Source organism: Lactuca sativa, chromosome 4, assembly GCF_002870075.4.
Source record: "Lactuca sativa cultivar Salinas chromosome 4, Lsat_Salinas_v11, whole genome shotgun sequence".
Classification (NCBI taxonomy): Eukaryota; Viridiplantae; Streptophyta; class Magnoliopsida; order Asterales; family Asteraceae; genus Lactuca; species Lactuca sativa.
Genome location: NC_056626.2, coordinates 62333724 through 62349405, shown reverse-complemented (window position 1 = coordinate 62349405; position 15682 = coordinate 62333724). Strand labels below are relative to the sequence as shown.

At 30.8% G+C, this 15682-nt stretch overlaps 1 protein-coding gene across 1 annotated transcript; it reads right to left on the bottom strand.

Moving 5' to 3' along the window:
- Positions 1–344: 344 nt before the first annotated feature.
- Positions 345–1714, bottom strand: LOC111898639 (ATP synthase subunit delta', mitochondrial). The gene is made up of 2 exons (XM_023894544.3): positions 1243–1714; positions 345–869 (listed from the first exon to the last, which is right to left on the bottom strand). Exons 1-2 carry the CDS (start codon positions 1525–1527, stop codon positions 525–527), a joined length of 630 nt encoding a protein of 209 aa, XP_023750312.1. The 5' UTR covers positions 1528–1714; the 3' UTR covers positions 345–524.
- Positions 1715–15682: the final 13968 nt, after the last annotated feature.

The window sequence follows — 15682 nt, the reverse complement described above, 5'->3', positions numbered from 1 at the left end:
ATGTCGTAAAGGACTGAAGGGTGAAAAACTGAAACGTGAAAAGCTAAAGACTTTCGAAACAAAACCTTCTGAATTCTTCTTGGGTTAAAATTGATTGATGTCAATTAATTAAGCCCATTTAGTTTTTTTTTTTTTACACAATTTTTTTCGACGTGTGTTTTTTTAGAGCTCTTAACTATTTTACTAGTAAGCCACGCCCCTATGCCACATCAGCACCCCACAATGCTGCAAGGCACGTATAACACACAGTCTTATGAATTCTCATCTCTTTGCTAGTAGGAGGCCACTCATGCATTTCAGTTCAAATGGAAAAAGTAATATTATTTCTTGAATTTCAGTTCAAATTTCAAGAAACCCAAATCTGATAAAATTGGATATCAAATGTAACAAATCTTACATCCCACATTCAGCATGAACACAAAACATTCTACCAAAAGTCTTCCCATTTCCATAAAGTTAAGAGAAAACTCTTATTTTGAGTTTAAAAAAAAAAAAACAAATAATGAACTCTCACCATACTTATTCTAGCCTGTAAGAGCAGAGTTAAGAGCACTATGAACATCCACACCAATCTGTGCTTCAGCCTTGTCCAAATCAGTTGATGCAGACCCCAACTTCTGTGTAAACTCACTTAATCCCTTTTGTACTTGTGCTGGATCAATTCTGTCAAGTGGAACAGCTTCTACAGCCAATATGTCTGCATAAGAGTTTGAATGAACAAAAGCAAACCCACTGCTGATGAAGTATTTCTTCACATCGTTTCCTTCATGGACTGAAAGAAGGCCTGGTTTTAGCTCAGCAATTGTTGGCACGTGTCCTGGTAAAATACCCATTTGCCCTGTTGTTGCAGGAACTATCACCATATCAACCTGTATTATTGTAATCATCACAAAACATCAACAACATTTCCAGATAATCAACAAAACGAGTTTCAAGATTTCCAGATAATCATATTGTGCAGAAATGAATCAATAAAGATTTAAAACTTGTGACAAGAGACCACTTTTCAATAGATCTCAAGACTACAAACTCAGAGAAATGCCCAAAATGAAAAATGATTGATTACAATGCAAACGTTGTAATATTGTATGAATAAACCAAATGATTTCGAGATATGGTGCAAAACCTAGGATAATTATCGTATAGGCTTAACCGCATTATTAACTATATCAAACCCTAGAAAATCCAAATAAGCGAAATTTAAAGCGGCTTGCACGATTTGTTAAAACAAGAAACACCAACCTCTTTTTTAGAGAGTTCTGAAGCGTAAGGGAGAACGAAATTGACAGTAAGTTTAGACGGCAAAGTGGAAGGTGTAGGGGGACGGGGTTGCATAAACTGGATCGGTGTCTTTGGTGGATCGATGTTGGGAGCCACTTTCTTCCATGCCTCGACGAATGCACTGTCACCGGGTGCGTTATCAGCAGAGACCTCGGTCGAGTAGGGCCGGCGGAGGGTGGCAGCGGCGCCGGCGGGGTAAGTGTTGGTGGATCGGGTGAGGAGGCGAGAAGCCACTTGACGAAACATGGTTTTTATGCAGTTGCAGAGATCGTTCGGATCGCAAGGTCGGAGATCGATTGAAGAGAGGATTGGCACTCCTGATTCGTGTTTTGCTTATGGTTTTGATCGGATTTGGGGAGGTTTGAATTGGGCAAAGCAGACAGGGCAACCGCAAACTTTGGGGATTCTTGGGTTCTTTTTAGGGTAGCATTTTATTGTATCTTTTTAATTACATAAATTTTTTAGCATATGAATGTGATAATATAAAATTTAAATAAATAAATAAATAAAAATAGGTGATTTTTAGACGATAAAAAGTGAAAATATCAAGGGTAAAAGACTTTAATTGATGGAAAATGCGGACAATAGTCAAAAAAATGGGGGTAATTTCAAATTTTAGACATGAAAATTGACATTTTCGGGTATAGACATGCATTTCGTGGAGGTAGCTCCGCAGAATTTACTGTAGCTCCGCGGAATGGCAAAATCGTAAATAAATTAGTGTATTAAAAAAAACTCAAGATCCATTCCGCGGGGCTACAGTGGATTCCACGGAGCTTTGCGAAGGTAGCTTCAAAAAATGGATCTTCAGAAAAGAAAAAAAAAAATCCTGCGATGATTCTTTTATGTAATGATCTCTAATTAAAAGATCAATTTTTTTTCCACCTCACATTCATTTAAAACATTGTCAAAAAAAAAAAATTCATACTATCATAATATTTTCTTGAAAATAATTAGTTGAGAGAATGAATGAATATAAATCCCAAAAAATCGGTTTGAAAAAAAAAAAAAAAGAAAAAAAAGAAAACTGAAGATTCATTCCTCAAAGCTATCTCCGCGGGATCCTCTACAGCTCCGCGGAATGGGTCATGAGTTTTTTTTTAATACACTAATTCATTTACGATTTTGCCATTCCACGGAGCTACAGTAGATTTTGCGGAATGCATGTCTATACCCGGAAATGTTTATTTCATGTCTAAATTTTGAAAATACACCTTATTTTTTTACTATTGCCGGTATTTAAAATTTTTCTCAAGAGCTATATCAAAGGGTATGCTATTTATTGTAAATCAACAGTTTATAACACATAAATATATAGTTTCCAAGTCTGATAAATTTGGATATCAAATGTAACAAATAATTAATGTTATTTCAAGCTAACTTATTTATAAATTACTAGGTGTGAGACCCATGTATTACATGAGTTAATTTAAATAAAAAATTAAAAATGAAGTTTTAACAATTTGAGAAGTTTGAATTATAAAAAAAATAAGAAAAAATTTAAATTATTAAAATTAATGAGACTTTAATACATTGAATACATTACATATATAAATCATTTATAATAAATACCTTATATATATATATATATATATATATATATATATATATTACCTTACATGTTAAATGTGGAGTTTTAATTTAATAAAATGAAAATTACAATAAAATGACAAGTGGAAAATAGAAAATTCAAAAATTCTAGAAAATGTCATGTGTCCAAATGAAGGAAAAAAAAGGACATGTGGCAAAAAGGCTTTCATTTATTAAGGAGGATTTTATAAATTACGATAAATTATTCTTACGCTTTTACCAAAACGAATATAAGATAAATATATACATTTTAATATATTGATATAAGATCTTAAAATATAAATAAATTCGATATATAAATCAAGTTAATAGGTATAATGGAGTGAAAGTCGAGTAGTTGTATTTAAATGTACATAATATCATTAATCATTTTATTCAAAAAGACTATATGATTAATTTAAAATATCATTTTTATAGTTATGTTTACTATACTAGATATTAATAAAAGTGAAAATGACAAAATAACCATTATTTTTAGTTTTTCAAAAATTAGTAAATTTTTTTTTAAATCATCCACGAGACGATGAGTCCATGAGGACCATGACCATGAACTTTGTGTGAAATGGGCCCAAAACTCAAAAATGGATCACTCAAGTAATTAGTTTGTTAATAAAACGTATTAAAATATAAATAAATTAGACATACCGAAAATAAGGTTAACAGATTGAGTGAAAGTCGAGTAATTTAAATGTTTATAACATTATTAATCATTATTGAATAAATTTGTATTATTATTTTAATATACATTTTTTATTTATATAACTTATATTTAATACATTATATAAAAGTGAAAAATACCAAAATAGTCATTTTTAAGTCTTTTTAAAAATTAACCAAAAAAAAAAATTAATAACCACATGACTCTCACACGGCAGCATGTAAAATGGACCCAAAACAACATCGACCGTTGCATTTCGCAATGTCTAATCCATAAATATTATGAATGGTACCTTGCAAAATGTATGGTTATTTGTAGAAAATCTGAATTTTTGCCCAACTTTTTGAAAATTTAGAGAATAGTTATTTTCTTCATTTTTAAACAGATATATAATTATATTGGTGGGTTTTAATTGAATTTAAAAACAAAAAGTTTTGGTTCAAGCTGATTATAAATTTTTAATCTTCTATTCAACCTTAATCTAAGGATGTTTCTATTTGTCTTCTTTAAAAATAAGGGTAGAATATCATATATGGTTTTTATTATGGAAGATGCATTTATAGTTATTATTCAATTGATGTTAATTTTGTGATAGTGTGATATATCAATGATTAATCTTTTTTTTTTATTAAATACCCAATAAAAGTGAGCCCAACTAATACCAAAGTATTTGGACTGTGGACTATGGTTTCTAATTTCTATTTTTATGAGTCATAAGGCTAAGCAAGACCGAAATCAAAAACCAAAAAATAATAAAAATTGATAAAGCTGAAAAAACAAAATCAACCCCGAATCATTTGTTTTGGGTTTAGATTTTTAAAACCGTTTTGGTTTGGGCTCGGTTTGCACATTAAAAACCGACCTACTGAAGCTGAACCGACCAAATAGTCTTAAAACCAAACATAAATCGGTCCAAACCTACAGCTTTAAACCCAAAACCCATCAACTAGTTTTAACTTTTAATCTTTCCTAGTTTCTTAAGATTAGTTGGATTTTAATCTTCTTTTAGTTTCTTTAAACTAGTTGGTTGATTAAGTGTTTTAATTTTTTATAATTATTTGAAAATAGGGTAAAACCTAAAAGTCACGAGTTTGGGTTCAAGCCTAATCCAAAAATCGAACCCAATTGTTTCAAAACCATAAAACCGAACTTATTACTATGGGTTTTGGTTTTACCCCAAAATCGACCCATGTTTGTTATGACATTTAAGAACAATGGGTCGCTTAAATAAGAGTACATTGGTGGAGTTGTGGATGGTTTTGATGAGATAGATATTGAGCAGGGTCGACCCTGAGGGTTGTAGAGTATTCGGTCGTACCGTAATGTCTCGATTTCCATCATAAATATTTCATTTTTATTTATTCAAATATATCACAGTATAGTTACATGATGCGGAAAACATGATATGAATGCGCGTGTATACAGTCAAACTTTGTCCTTCTCACAATCTGAAAGAGTAGGTGGAAAATATTTATAACCAACTGGGTAAGCACGAGGTTTAGTGAGTTCCTCAAAATACCATATATTACAATACATATTCATGCATATATATATATATATATATATATATATATATATATATATATATATATATATATATCTCCACGTATGATTATGATATAAAAGAGCTGGTAGAGTAGAGTTGATAGTATAGTCTTTATGTGCTAAATGTCTTTGTACTTGAATTATTTGTTATGGTAAGGATAGAGTGTTGAAGGAAAAATTGTTGGATCGTAAGCCTGAGATACACATAGCATGTTGAAGACGAAATGTATGGGTCGTTAGTCTAAGATACATATAACATGTTGAAAACGAAATAGATGGGTTGTAAATTTATGATACACATAACGTGTTAAAGATGAAATGGTTGGGTCGTAAGTCTAAGATACATATATTATTAACAATTAAATAATAATATCATAAAAAATACAAAAATTATTTTTAGTATTGTTATTATGTTGAACTATATTATAAGAGATAATGTTGGAACTTGAAGTTGGTTTACATATACAAAGTTATATGATTAAAATAGAGAAAAAAATTAATTTTTAAAAATAAATAAATCGTTATTGTTATCTATTAAATAATAATTTCATATTAAATTAAAACGTTTATATTAAATATTATCATTATGTACAAAATACGATAATAGAGACATCTTTTTATCTATATTAAATTTTATCATTCTTACAACATATGATAATAGAGACAATTTTTTATCTTAAATAGTAAAAAAAAAATGTTTTGTATCATAAATATTACCATAATTATGTAGAACATATGATAATAGTGACGTCTTTTATAAGGTTAAAACTTTAAATTGTATTACATACAAGGTTGTAAAACTTGGCTAACACAACCAAATATTCGACATGCTACTTAAACTCGGCCTCCAATGGAAGCGAGTTTGCCTAACTCAGCCAGAAGACACTCGGATCCTTATTAAACTCGATCCAAATCTAAAAAATACGGTCCAAAATCATTTTCGAAATTCTGAAATTTAATTGGTCACTTGTCGACAAAGACAATTTCACAAAAGAATACACTCAACGTCCTACAAAGTTAAATGCAAGGAAGATCTCATGGCTTAGTCCCTTTTAAATATTTCACAACTTTTCCTATTTATAGAGGATAATACATTTTCTTGTTTACTCTTACGATCAATGTGGATGAAGACATTTTAATTAAACTCATTTCTTTATTTGCCAATAATTTCATTTTGTTAAATAAAATATTAAATAACAAAAATAAAACGTTATCCAGAAATTTTATTGTTCAATAGTTCCATTTTTCAGTAATCTCGTAGGTTGCTATAAAAAATTAAGTTTTTATTGAATAACTTTTTGTTAAATCTTAAAATCGTAAATTCAGTTAGGTACTTAATATAGAAAGTTCGTTGATATGTATTTCCATGATTCAAAATGTCACTATAAAATGAATTCATTTATAAAATATAATCGAGTATATATTTCGTGCTTTGAATCAAAGTGATTTTTCAAACAATTATAATTTTATATTTAGGTAGATTTTTTTATATTTATATAACATTATGTAACTTATAATATTATTATAAACAATTTGAATAATCATGAGAGTTTCAAATGTATACGGTGAAAGAAAAATGTTTGATTTATCGGTCCAAATTGATCAAACTTGGACCGATTCAGCTTAATATATCAAACTACATAATGTTTTTTTCTATTGAAACCCGGTTTGTATATATTTTGTGCTTTTTAATCAAATTTATTTTTTAAACAATTATAATTTTATGTTGGGTAAATGACACAAAAAACACTATTTTTACACAGAAATTCGATTTTGACACCGTGTTATTTTTTGTGTCAATTTTGACACTGTGTTTTCCAATTCGTTACAATTCTGACCACTTGACCGGTTAACCAAGTTACATGCTGACGTGGCATGATGACGTGTCACTTTTGATGACGTGGCATACTGACATGATATGCTGACGTGTCAAAATTGATTTTTTTTTCCACAAAAAACACTAAGTTTTCACTTTTTTTTGATTTTGACACTAAGTTTAATTTTTTATTTCAATTTTGACACTATGTTTTTTTTGTTCCAATCGAACATCATTTATCGAATTTTGTTCAATTTTGTCTATTTTCCATTTGAAACCGTATAAATATATTTTTTTTATTACATTTTAAACCGTATAACATATTTTTTTCGTTTAAAAACCACATTTTTATTGAAATACAAGGTGTTTTTTTTCTTACATTCAAAGCATTAGTTATATCATGAGAATCAAACTAACCATAAGCTTCTAATAAGATGTAAAAATTTGATGGGTTGCAAACTTGATATCCAAATTTTGATCAACTACACGCCTATAAACCTTCAAACACATTTTAAAGTTGTATATTAATATAAAATACAATTTTTATATAGCTAATACATATTTATACATAAAAATATGGTTTGAGTGTAAAAAAAATGTATTTGTACAAAACTATGGTTTTTAAATGAAAAAAAAAACATATTTATATGGTTTAAATGTATTAAAAAAATGTTTATACGGTTTCAAATAGAAAATTGTCAACATTGAACAAAATTGGAAAAAATGATGTTTGATTTGGAACAAAAAAACATAGTGTCAAAGTTGAAAGAAAAAATTAAACGTAGTGTCAAAATCGAAAAAAAAATGAAAACTTAGTGTTTTTTGTGAGAAAAAAATTCAATTTTGACACGTCAGCATATCATGTCAGCATGCCACGTCATCAAAACTGACACGTCATCATGCCACGTCAGCATGCAACCTGGTTAACCGGTCAAGTGGTCAGAATTGTAACAAATTGAAAAACACAGTGTCAAAATTGACACAAAAAAAAACACAGTGTCAAAATCGAATTTCTGTGTAAAAAGAGTGTTTTTTGTGTCATTTACCCTTTTATGTTTAGGTAAGTTATTTATAATATTATTATAAACAATTTGAAAAATCATGGGAGTTTCAAATGTATGTGCTGAAAGAAAAATGCTTCCTTTATCGGTCCAAAGTGATCAAACTCGGACCGATTCAACTCAATACCAAACTACATAACGGGTTTTCAACTGAAAATTTATTTGAACCTAAAAAAATCTTGTTCAAAACCATTTTCGGGATTCTAAAACTTAAATGGACAGTTGCCAATAAAAACAATCTCACCAAAGAATACCCTCAACATCCTAAAAAGGTAGGCATAAGGAAGTTCTCATGGTTTGGTCCCTTTGAAACATTTCACAACCTTTCCTATTTATAGAAGAGAAAATGTTCTTGTTTACTCTCACCATCGATGTAGGATGAAGACATTGTAATAAAACACACTTTCTTGTTTATAAAACATTATTCAACTTATTTAGTAAAACAACATGTCTCTTATTTACCCTTTCTTTATTGTTCAATAGTTCAATTTTTCTATAATCTCGTAAGTTGCTATCCAAAAAAGTAAGTTTTTATTGAATAACTTTTTGTTCAATTCTAAAATCATAAATTCAGTTAGTTACTTAATATAGAAAGTTTGTTTAAATGTATTTTCATGATTCAAAAGTTCATTATAAAAAAGAATTCATTTATAAAATATAATATGCGTATATATTTTGTGCTTTTGATCAAATCGAATTTTCAAACAATTATAATTTTATGTTTAGGTAGATGTTTTTTTATATTTATATAACATTATGTAACTTTTTTAAAATATCATTGGAAACAATTTGAAAAATCATGGGAGTTTCAAATGTATGTAGTGAAAGGAAAATGCTTCTTTTATGGTCCATATAGATCAAACTCGGACCGATTCAACTAAATATACCAAACTACATATTTTTTTTCTAGTGAAACTCGTTCTGTATATATTTCGTGCTTTTGAATCAAAGTGATTTTTCAAACAGATATAATTTTAGGTTTAAGTAGATGATTTGTTATATTTATATAAAATTATGTAACTTATTTATAATATTATTAGAAATAATTTGGAAAACATGGGAGTTTCAAAAATGTTTGTTGTGAAAGAAAAATGACTCCTTTATCGATCCAAATTGATCCAGCTCCGGTTCAACTCAATATACCCAACTACATAATTTTTTTTTTCTAACTAAAACACGGTTTAAACCTGAAAAAATTCGGTTCAAAATCATTTTTGGAATTCTAAAAGTTAACCAGACACTTGCCAATATAAACAATCTCACCAAATAATACCTTCAAAATCCTACAAAGGTAAGCATGAGGAAGTTCTCATGGTTTGATCATTTTGAAACATTTCACAACCTTTCCTATTTATAGAAGATGAAACATTCTCTTGTTTACTCTCACCATCGATGTGGGATGAAGACATTGTAATAAAACACCATTCCTTGTTTATAGAACATTATTTAACTTATTTATAATATTAATGTAAAGAAATTGAAAAGTCATGGGAGTTTCAAATGAATGTGGTGAAAGGAAGTTAAAAAATGGGGTTTCAAATGCATGAAATTCAAGAAAAAAAGCTAGCTTTATAAGTATGTATGATATATATATATATATATATATATATATATATATATATATATATATATATATATACTAGTTTATAACCCGTGGAAATCACGGTTACAAATTTAGTTAAACTTTCATAGTGAGAACTCAAAATTATTAATTAATTTTTTAAAATAATTTATAATTAAGAGATATTTTTTTAGTTATATAAATTTATAATCGTTAGTTTCAATAAATACGTAAAATTATATCACCTTATAATTTGTATTACTTTTATTTTAATTTTATTATAATGTTATTAATTTAATGTAATTAGAATGTGAAATTTAAAATTGAAATTTGAAATTGAGAATTAATAGGTTGACAAGTGACATATATTAATTAGGAGGCCTAATAGAGTGACACATGGCAAAAGAATAATAATATATGCATTAATTAGGAGACTTAATAGAATGACACATGTCAAAAGGAGATTAAAACTATTCTTTTATTAGAATAAAGATATATATATATATATATATATATATATATATATATATATATATATATATATATATATATCATAGTCCATAAAAATAATCTACTTTCATCAAAACTATATTTATCAATTTTACTTTACATCCTCGCTCATATAAACATGGATGTACCTATGAGTATGACTTGTATTTAACCTACAAGTCATAAAAACTTAGGTGTTATATTTTTATTTTGTTTTATTTAAAAATAATTATATTTTATACTTAATTTCACTTAAGATTTAGAACTTATAGCCCCATACTTATACTTATAGGTGTTACAAAACTCATTCCAAAGATGTTTTAGACACATAATAAAACTTTAAAAAGTCTTAGAGCCTCATTTATGTTCCTCAATGGTATGTCCTAGTAAAAATTTATAATAACCATTAAAGCTTGGAAAAATGACACTTTAGCACAACCAACTATTGCATTTTTCTCGATTTAGTCATTAAAATATTTTCTTTGCACAATTAATCATTGAAATACCAATATGTGTGTCAATTAAGTCATTCTTGTTTGTTTTAACGAGTTCCCCATTAACACTTGCCCATGTCGATTTTTTTTCTTTTTTAATTTAATTCCATGTCATATTTGTCTTCAACTTATGTCCACGTGGCAGTCAACATTCAGATAATTATATACCCACCACCAACATCCACCGCCACCATCACCATTGTGAGCACCAACACCGCCACCACCATTAACATCCACCACCACCACCACCACCATCGGCATCCACCAACACCTTTTTCCCTTCTTCCAATCATATCGTTCCCTTCTACCGGCGTAACTAATTTTTTTTTTTTGCTAAAATTAATGTTGGCAATCGACAAATTTGAGAATCATCCCAAACGTTTATAATGGTAACTAGATAATTTGAGGAAAATAACAATGCTCATATTTACCTCTCGGCTCACATAATTACATCCAGAAAAACTTTTCCTTGACTCCAATAGAACCTGAAAAAAAAAAGATAAATCCAAAAGTGCTTACACATACATCTTTGAGGACTTTCATCGAGCCGAAACCCTGCTGCCTTCATTGATTACTTTCATCAAACATGTGGCATACACATATATAGTTCACTGATTTCTAAGAGAAACAAGTGCTTATACATACATCGTTTATGGTGGATTCAAAACAAAAAATGACACATATCCAATGATTAACAACATATAAGGAAAAACAAACATGAATCCTAGACAAAAAAAAACATATCAACATAATAATATTACATAAATTTACATCCAAATACGGATCAAACTGCACAAAATTTACAAACTCCAAAAGTTCAATAATCAAATCACGCGTGAACTTAACAATAGTAGGTGTAAGATCTTTGACAGAGTCGGTGATGAAACTGATGAGAAGCCTAAAGCAAACGAATATAAAAATAGAGGATGTTTATTACTGTTCAGATGCGAAGGAGGGTCTAGACGATGTTAAAAGACGGAGGTGACACGTTGGAGGTCTGAGGTGATGTAACGCCCCAACTCTCAGGTATTAATTTTTCAGTTTTATTTTCATATTGAAAGGTCTACTCGACGAGCTGGATGCCCTGACTCGTCGAGTAGGAACGTTTTTGGCCGCGAATTTAAGTGACCAACTCAACGGGTCGGAGGACACGATTCGATGAGTTGGAGCTGAAGGATGAAACCCTAATTTTCGGGGTTTTACACCCTATTTAAAGGATCATTAGCCTCTCTTGGCCTCCCCTCACCGTCCCCTTGAGCTCCGAAACCCTAATTTGTGTGTGTGCCCCATTTGGTGTGATTTTCAAGTTTGGAAGGAAGATCTTGTTGCAATGAGCTTGAAGATCAAGAAGTTTGAGGCAAGGAACGTGTTTAGATCTGAAGTCTACCCCAGTTTAGCATCATTTGAAGGTATCAAGTCTTTACCTTGATCTCCTTCTAGCTAGATCCTTCTATATTTGAGTTTTGGAGCCATTTTAGCATGTTGGTGTTTCATTTCGGGTGATGAACCAAGATATGAAGTTGCAACTTCAGATCTAGGCTCATCTTGGTCCTTATAATCATAAAGTCTTAACCTTTAGCATGATAGTGCATTTCCCTTGCCTGGAATCTCTTCTTTAGCTTGATTTGGGTCATTATCACCTTGCATGTACGTAAAGTTTGCAAATTTATATAATAAGTATGACTTAGGAGCTTAGATCTATGTTATGGAGCTTTGAAATGGCTTAAAAAGCATCTAAATGAAGAAAGGACCGAAGGGACTCAATGAGTTGCATGGTCAACTCGGCGAGTCCGATGAAGATTGTCGTGCACGAATTTCTGCATGGACTCGGTGAGTTAGTAGGATGACTCGGCAAGTCAGATAGGGTTTCCTCGACATTTAGACATGCATAAACTCTGCGAATTGTAGGGAAAATCGATGAGTCAATGGGGGATTTCACGACTTCTCGAGTTCAGGAAGGACTCGACGAGTCGGGTCACATGGACTGTTGACCTTGACCATTGACTTGGACTTTGACCAAGGGTTGACTAGTTGACTTCTGGGGTATTTTGGTAAATTGGAAATTTATGAATATGGTCCTATGGTAAATATAGGCGGTGGAGTACGTGGCGATGATTTGAGAGTTTGAGCTTATCACTTCAGTTCGCCAGTTGTGTGGTGAGTTTTCCTCACTATACACAAGGGTCTAAGGCACCATGGTTGGCCATTTGGATTGTTATCCTGATATGTTATATGCTTGAGTATTATATGATCTGTTAGATCAGTATCCTGGTAGATAGGATGATATATGCTTTTATGATCTGTTAGATCAATATCCTAGTAGATAGGATGTTATATGCGGTTATGATCTGTTAGATCGGTTTGTTTGTCTATAGACTGTTATGTGGTCATATGTTATACGTGCATATGTTTAATTGGTGGTTGAGGCTTATATGCTTTGCGTGAAAGTCAATAGACCCGGGCATTCCAACCCGATGGTTGTGGGTCGTGAGTATTCCATCCCGATGATGATTGGACTCGAAGTATGTGGGCATTCCAACCTGTTAATTGAGGGCCTGGGGTATTCCAACCCGAGGATGATTGGACCCATAGTATGCTGGCATTCCAATCGGATGGTTGAGGGTCTGCGGCATTCCAACCCGATGGTTGACTAGACCCATAGTATGTTGTTTGTGATTATATGAGTATTGTTGTGTGTATGGGTATTTTGGGGAAACTCACTAAGCTTCGGGATTACAGTTTCAGTTTTGGTTTCAGGTATATCAGATGATCGAGGGAAGGCAAAGGCATGATCGTATAGCTCGTCATATTTATGACTTGTTTATGGGATACTCTGATATTATACTATTTTGAAAACAAGTTTTGTAATGATTAATGGTTTTGAAATGCTTTGAAAAAGTTTAAATTTGACATGATTTTTATGGGTGTTACAGGTGAGGTTTTGTTCTGCGAGTATCTTTTTATTCAATCAAGCAATATCCTTTGAAGGTTTTAGGGAGATGTCGACATTGTATTGATAAAGGTAGCCCTAAAATTGACATCAGGTAAATGAAGGGATCCAATCTTTAGTCGTCATCGAAAATGGATTTTCCAATGGTTTACTGGCCAACATCAATAACTTAACTCATTTAAAAAGATTGGTGGAATCTGAAAATGCATGTAGTGGTGAAGGTTTGCCGGCGAGAGAAAGAAAGGATGAAAAGAACAAAGAGCGTGGGTGGGTTTCTCTTATCTTTGTGGTGTAGATGAGGTGGCTATCAAATATTTAATACCAATTAATTACTAATTCCATGTCAGCTTTGTTAATGGGGATTCGCTAAAAACTAACAAGAATGGCTAAATTGACAAGAAAATTGGTAGTTCAATGACTAATTGCGCCAAAAAAAAATTGTGAACTAACAAGAATGGCTAAATTGACACGAAAATTTGTAGTTCAATGACTAATTGCGCAAAAAAAAATACCTTAATGACCAAATCAGACAAAATACAATAGTTTGTAGGGCTACAGTGTCATTTTCGCTTAAAGCTTTTCCAAATCTTCTTATATTTTGGTCTATTATGGTATTCTACGTTTATATCTTTGAAACACTAAGTTCATAAGGTTCCCATGGTACTTAACTAATTTATACTAATCATTTCCTTCTTCATATCATCATTTGCCTCAATTTCCCTTTTGTCCCACTTCAATAAGATATAACAACGTACTTTGGGGGTTTGTCTTAATTCTTGAATAATGTTTATCTCATTATACCCTTTCCATTTTAAAGAATATTATAATATGGCTAAACATTATAATTATCATAATTTATCAAATAAAACATAATTTGGCACTATTTTCCAAGCATATATATATATATATATATATATATATATATATATATATAGTTGGATTAATGTCTAAGTCCATAACTATAATTGGTAAGACTTGACCCGACCCGACATGGTCCATTTGGGTTGCATGACATCATGCACTTGGATAGACTAAAATGAGAGAAATAACACTTAAGGTTTATTAATATATTATAAGTTATAATATATTAATAGAGATTATTTAATTAGTGTTGATCAAGAATTAATCTATAATTAATTAAGTGATCAAAAGAAGACTAATTAAATATATGGGTTGATTGTGTAAATCATCCATACTTATATAGTGGGCTAATGCTCCATGGATTATCAAGTTTGGCTCAAACCCATTGGATGCTCCATGGTGTATTTGAACCCATGGATCCAAGGAAATGGAAAGCCATGACAGTTAGGGTTTACCCTAATTGTAACAACTATATAAGCATCTTATTGATGTGAGAAATCGGCGACTAGATATGCATGGAGGGCAAGCCGATTCTTGAAGTGTTCTAATTTCTCTCTAAGTTATTCCAAGTGCTTATGGTGTTGTGTGAACCATTTGAGGTGTCACACTTGGGGCACTAGGCACTCAAGCTTCATGAAGACAAGCACCAACAAAAGGTATGTTATTCTAACTTGTGTTATTCAAAGTTTTGTATGCTAGAATAGAACAATACCTTAGAAAGTTGATATTTGCATGTATAATAGAGAAAACATAGATCCAAGGTATTTAGGGTTGCATGTACACTTAGGAGTGTTAGATTGCTCAAAACCCAACAGTGGTATCAGAGACTAGGCTTGTTTTCTTGTTGTACTTGCTTAAACTGCTTAAAAATCGACTTTTGGTGCTGTCTGCCCAGCAGACTCGCCGAGTCCATGAAGGGACTTGACGAGTCCAAGGCAAAATGCATCCAACTCGTCGAGTTTGTTCATGCACTCGACGAGTTGGAACCCCAGACAACATATTTTCGAGTTTTGGTGCTGGAATTGGTCTAGAATCATTACCTTTGACTGTTTTGGGCTTATAAAACTTGTTTTGAATGTGCTAATGACTATGTTAAACCAATTTCAATGCTATAATAAAAGTTTCAAGTTTATATGTGTTCATGTTATTCTTGAAAATTGTTGATTATGAATGATCATCCTTATGAGTTTTGCTAGATCATAGGAATTGTGTGCAAATTGTTTGTTGATATAATTCATGATCTTGTTGAAAATTGTATGGAGTTCATAACTTGTCCTCAAGTTATGAATTTTCAAGAATTTTATGTTTCCTTGATTTATGAGGTAGTTTAGATTGATAATGAAAAAATTATGTTTTAGTTGTTTTCAATCCATATT

Bases quoted from the DNA above. Each gene is read 5' to 3' on its own strand.
- LOC111898639 (XM_023894544.3), bottom strand. From the start codon at position 1,527: ATGTTTCGTCAAGTGGCTTCTCGCCTCCTCACCCGATCCACCAACACT. The intron at 870-1,242 runs GTTGGTGTTTCT...ACAATAATACAG, and splicing joins CAGAACTCTCTAAAAAAGAG to GTTGATATGGTGATAGTTCC.